We start from the raw sequence: 6,000 nt of genomic DNA, 5'->3' as shown, positions 1-6,000 counted from the left end.
TAACAAATAATTTACGATAAAGTAAATCTGAAACACGTCATAGAAAATTAATGAAAAATTACCCAAGTGGAAATATTGGACTTGTTTCTGTTCCAATTGTCTCTCATCCCTGTTCCTGTTCCTTGAAAATATAAAGAGACCAGTCTGTTCTGCCAACATTTTTATATGAAAAATATTCCTCTCAACGCAAATAAATTTTTCACTCTAACGAAAAAAATATTTTACATTAGATTTAACATGATATTTCAGACAGGTGGACGTTTGTGCAGTGTTTGTTATTTGCTGTGTGAAGGCATTTTTAAAGGCAACTTTCCCAGCGATGCAGCTCAGAGTTAGTGAGGGTTAAGACAGGTAGTACATCCCATATGGTCCACTGAATAGTCCCGGGACAGGTAAGGCGGGCCGCGGTGCGTTCAAGGCCGCGTAGAGGGACGGAGCGCCCATAGGTGCGCTCAGGGGGAAGGGGAAAGCGAAGGCCGGCAGCAGCGGCTTCGCGGCCAGCTTGATCTTCTCCAGCTCGGCCTCCTGCAGTCTCTTGGCCTTGGCTCTGCGGTTCTGAAACCAGATCTTGACCTGGGTCTCTGTGAGGCTGAGGGAGCTGGAGAACTCCGCTCTCTCCGCGATGGAGAGGTACTGTTTCTGACGGAACTTCCTCTCCAGAGAAAGCAGCTGAGAGGTTGTAAAGGGAGTTCTAGGTTTCCTGTTGTTCTTGTGTTTCCGTAGGTTACAATTGGACGGGCTGGGAAGTCCTGGAAATATATAGAAGTCACATAATCACAACACTGGTATACAAAACATGTATTTCTTGTTTCTTGTTTTAGAGACTGTAGCCTTTATAGTGCCTATAAGTCAAAACAGGACAAGAAGAAGACGTTGCTTGTGTCATATGAACAGTTTCTGTACTTTTTAAGGCAACACGACCACATATCACTCCATAAAATCCCTCTCCATCATCTCTAGATTTACTGAATTTCCTCGTTATTATTTTCTATTAAAACACACAAGGTGAGCAAAGCCTATATTTACTTTAGTTTGTTATAGCTAGAGTTTTGGAGATTTTAGATTGAGTTTAAAACAGTTTGACAGATGAAAATACCAGGCGTTTCTCAGTGTCAATAAAGACAGGGGGCAGCTATCCAACACTCACTTGGTGGGGATGTGCAAGGAGCCTGAAACCAGGGGCTCGTTTCCTTGTCACTGGAGTCCACTGCCTCTGGTTTGGACCGATAAAGTCCACTGGGTGACGCGCACTCGGTCTCCACCGCCTGGACGCAGTCGGAGCCAGGCTCCGGGGAGTGGACGCTTCTGCCGGGCGGCCGCTCTGATATGAGGGACTCCACACTGAAAGGCAGATCCAAAGTCTTGGTTTTACATCTTCTGACGGGCGATAGATCCATTTCGTCTGTTCCCATGTCGCCTGTAGCTCTGTCCTCCGGTGAGATGTCCCCCGGAGCAGTCGAGGGTGGTGATCCCTGCGCAGGATTCATTACGCACGACTGAGGTGCCATACAACCAATTTTCCTGCCGCTCTCCTCCTCGCTCCTGTTTTATGTTTTCGTGTTTTCGTCGTGAGGAAATCTGTCAGACCTCTGAGGCTCCTCCGATGATGCGTGGTAAACTTCAGATTTGACGCACGGACCTGCCTCTCCCTCTGTGATGTTGCCACAAATTCGTCTTTCATCTTGGCACCCGCCTATCAGTCTGTCGGTGTTTCCACGTGACCCAACCAAAACAGTTTCTGATAGGTCGGGCTTATTATGACACCGTAGTGGTCAATATCATCCACAAAAACCAAAATACAATTACAGGGTTTCATTTGTGCACTCAGACATTACTTCAATAGCACTTACATGTGTTTATTACATTATATTGTTTGACACATCTTATTCAATATTCATAATATTGACTAAAGATTTCTCTGATTTCAGTGAATATAAATTTAGCTGATGTGGGCAAATGCTGACCACATCTCACCATAACTTTCTTAAGATTAGGTATTTACCAAGTTTAAAGCTGCACCGATCAGTTTTTAACAGGTGATCATTTGACAAAATTTGAACATGACATGTGTTTCTTGTTTTAGAGGAAGTAGCCTATATGATGCTGCATTTTCCATCAGCGCTGTGGAGCTATGGAGCACTTTTGTGCCTTTCAACACAGTGTTTTGATTTTACAACACAGACTGTTTTGATTTAACGTCCTCATCAACCCTGTGCCCAGAAGCAACAGGCAGCTGCTTTAAAGTCCTGCTATACACTGAGATCAACAACAGAGCTAAAAGGACACTCAAAACTGGACTAACTTTCTGACACATACACGACTTCAAATGAATATTCATGACGACTCATGTCCTCTGCACACATAAGCCAGCTGTGTCTTGGGGTGTTTGTCGTACCCCCCTATCAGTGATAATATGTTAATGCTCTATTTACATCTTGTTTAGCTGTTCCCAAGTGGCTAAATAGACTCCAAAAGAGCAAGATGTTAGAGAACATTTACTTTACAAAAGTTTACCAGCATAAATGCTTTCCTTATGTTGCTGAAACTATAGAGCTGCTGTTTGTCCCCATACTGGAGGTTATGCTTGGGAAAATGTTCGCAGTATTTTATCACTTTGTTTCATTAAAGCAGTAAGACAATCCAGGATTACAGTACTTTTTATTCTCTTAAGAGTTATTATCACTGTAAATTTCTGTCTTGTGGCCTGTAATCCAATTATCTATGGTTGTACATTGGCCATATTTCAGCCTATTGTGTTCATTGTGATCCCTTTCAAAGACAGTAAAACCCCAACTAATGTTGCAGGAGCCCATTGAAGGGGCCCGTCCAAATTGGCCTTGTTTTGCTGCTCCTCATATTAAATCGAACCATTTTCAGTGAAACCTAATATGTGAGAGTTTTTCTGTCCTATTAGAGCTATTGCTGGGCTTGCTGCAGCACACTGTCTGTCTGTCTCCGGGACAATTGGTTAAATGAAGTTAACTGTTTCTCTCCCCGAGGTACATTTCTGCTTTGATCCTGTTGCGCCTGGCGCCTGTCTGCTCTGCCCCCCTCCTCTCCCTCTCTGTGTGACAGTGATAGATTGCTGGGTAACCATACAAGCTTTCAATGACTGTAATTTAGTGCCCCGCAACATTACATTCTCCTCTACTTAGTGCGAATATTACCACTCTCACTCCCCTTCTGTTTGAAGAAGGATGTAGGGCTGTCTGTAATGTTTTGTTTCTCTTCAACTGTTTTATAATGAATGAGTAAATGATATTTCCTGCCTCTCTCCCTGAGTCGCACAGACATGCCAGCAAAGTCAACAATGAGTTCAGTATTTTGGTTTGAGAGATGAAAATTCATTCAGTAGCTGCACTACAGTTTTAGTATTTTTTTTAAATCTTTTTTTTTTTAAATCTATGCATTAGGACTTTCCAATGCATTTGATAAATACAACCAGATCAGTTCAAAGTTTACAGACTACATAAATGCCAACATTTGTTTATTAGCTCAAAAGACAAATACAGCTTAAGGTGATTGTAAAGCTATTCGTTTTGTATTAAGTATTGGTAATTAACCAAAGTTTTGAACACTTTTTACATATTTAAGACACAAAATCAAAAGTAAAAGGATCATCAAAGTTTATGAGGATTCATTGTTTGGGAATTTCTTTTAGTACAAAACGTTATACTAATCCATCCAGTATGTTGATGTTGACATCACTGGTCCTGTTGGTGGAGCTGAAATGTTGCCCAGTTATTAGGATTCAACATCTGGGCACTATGGATATGTGCCAAATTTCAGGACTCTTCATCCAATGCCAGACCATAAAGTCTGAAATGTCAACCTGCTGATGGTGTTGGACATAAAGTCTGTTGATATTGGAGTTTTTAAAATTCATCCTCTGTGGACAATGAATGTGGCAGTGAGGCAGTCCATCTAGTTCTTGTTGACACATTTGAAAGTGATGATCCAACTGAATAACACTGTGAACTGTGAAGCCTCGGCACCAGTGTGAAGAAACAATTATAATTTTCAAACCTATTAAACATACAAATGAAAGAAAAAAAAAAGCAATCAAACAGCGATCAAACCGAACTACAACCAGTCAGTCTGATTGTCAGCCTGGTTTTTGTACACGCACATGCGCACACACACACACACACACGTTTATACACACCTCTCTGATCCTTGCTGGCTTGCCAAAGTGGAGAATTGTTTAGGGAGGTAATTGTGGTTTCCAAAAGAGTTCTCCCTTCAAACAAGCATGTTGAGACAAGCTTTATATATTTCATTTTTTAAATCATTCTCTTTCATGAGAGTTGGCAGGGTTTCCAGTTCTCTTAAGCAAACTTTGTGGAGGGGGCCGAAGTCATGTGGGATAAACATTTATGAAACACACAGCGGGGAGCGTTGTGGTGAAAGTGTATCGTCTTTAAAAGAGACGGGAGGCCTGCCCGGTGAAGCATAACAGAGTATTATCCTGTGTCTGAGTGGACGTGCCAACTTTGTGCAGTATGTCAAAATCTCCATGGATGTGCGATCACAAACTTTCCTTTTCCGGCTGACATTTACAATAAAATCACACCCTATATGAATTCTCTTTATATTCACAGACAGAATGCAGTGTTGATTGAAATTCAAACAAGTATTAGCATTTTTACGATTTGGTCCATTTCCTTCAGCTCATACTGAGCCGTTGTTGGTGTGATTAAATTGGTCCTTTCTCTGGAAATGACTCTAAATGTAAAATATCATATGTCTAGTCTCATGTCAAGTCTCAGTAATAAATATTCCAGAGTCCACTGCAGCTTTCATGTCTGAAATTACATTTTAATGCCAAATTATGTTTTAAATTGGATGGGATACTCTGTCTCATCTTTTTTATTTTCCATGTACAATCCATGTAAAGTCAGGATTGAGTTCAGGTCATGTGACTTGTGTCCACAACTCTAAATTTACAGCCCTATAACCTCATCTAGCTTGTTCATCACCACGCCATCACTGAACGCCATTAACTGTGACTAGTTAATGTCCTGCCATCACATGATGATTATATCACGTCACGTGGTAGAATGAAGAGGCCTCATTGAGGACATTAATAAGAGCAAACTTAAAGCTACCGTAGCAGCGTCCATGACATAAACTGGGATCATTGGATTACAGGACTATTTATATCTATTTATCACAGTCAGACCATTTACATTGGAATAGGCTGCTTACAACACTCACACTGTAAATTGAATTGATATGAGCGTTTTATTACATTTGGCCCGCTTGACTCCAGCTCTGTTTCGCTCAGGCCCAGTCATGCCAAAGAAGAGTGTATGGAAGGCCTGGGGTCTTCCCACAGCATCAACTGATCTGAGCTGGAAGGGAAGCGCCACAACTTGTTAGCCTTGATTAGTTGTTTTATCTTTCCCACCATCATCAACACATTGTGTCATGTGAGCTGCTGCTCTCTCTCTACACCCAATGAGGGTCAGGTCTAACCTGTCAGTGGCGTCACTGATATGACCCGCACCAACCACTGGGACATACTTAAGTTTTCACCTGAGAACATCGCTCAAGGGGTCGCAGAGTGAAATATTACTGGAAATTTTACAAAGAGTTACTACGGGTTGCTTAGGGCATCAATATGAATCGTATCATAAAGGAGGGGGCTGTGTTTGACAAATCACACAGACATTGTATTTTGCCAGTTGTGTGAAAGTAAACAGGGTTAGAGCTAACTTTTGTAGGTAAGACTTCAACAGTTTGAATGCTGTCCAGGAAAACCACTATTTGAATAATTTATGTGAAACTATAAGTGTAGCCATATCGAAAGCCATAAATGTCGTCAACTTGAATTGTTAACTTGAAAATACATTTTAAGCCCACATGAACTGCAGTTGTCTGATCTATGCATTATTTGTGAGTCTGTAATTCCCTCCTGGAGGATGACATGTTTGGGACTCAAATGCTTGAAACCTTTGTAATTACCTGATGGGTTGTTGATTGGTTAAGTGCTTTTCA

At 41.4% G+C, this 6,000-nt stretch overlaps 1 protein-coding gene across 1 annotated transcript; it reads right to left on the bottom strand.

The window, feature by feature from the left end:
- Positions 1-295: 295 nt before the first annotated feature.
- Positions 296-1,703, bottom strand: msx3 (muscle segment homeobox 3). The gene is made up of 2 exons (XM_085800205.1): positions 1,148-1,703; positions 296-749 (listed from the first exon to the last, which is right to left on the bottom strand). Exons 1-2 carry the CDS (start codon positions 1,506-1,508, stop codon positions 343-345), a joined length of 768 nt encoding a protein of 255 aa, XP_085656331.1. The 5' UTR covers positions 1,509-1,703; the 3' UTR covers positions 296-342.
- Between the last annotated feature and the right edge of the window lie 4,297 nt (positions 1,704-6,000).

This window comes from Trachurus japonicus, chromosome 15 (genome assembly GCF_045865225.1).
Source record: "Trachurus japonicus isolate A0001 chromosome 15, Traja_1.0".
Lineage (NCBI taxonomy): Eukaryota > Metazoa > Chordata > Actinopteri > Carangiformes > Carangidae > Trachurus > Trachurus japonicus.
The sequence above is the reverse complement of the archived record's forward strand: the minus strand, read 5'-3'. Positions and strand labels throughout refer to the sequence as shown.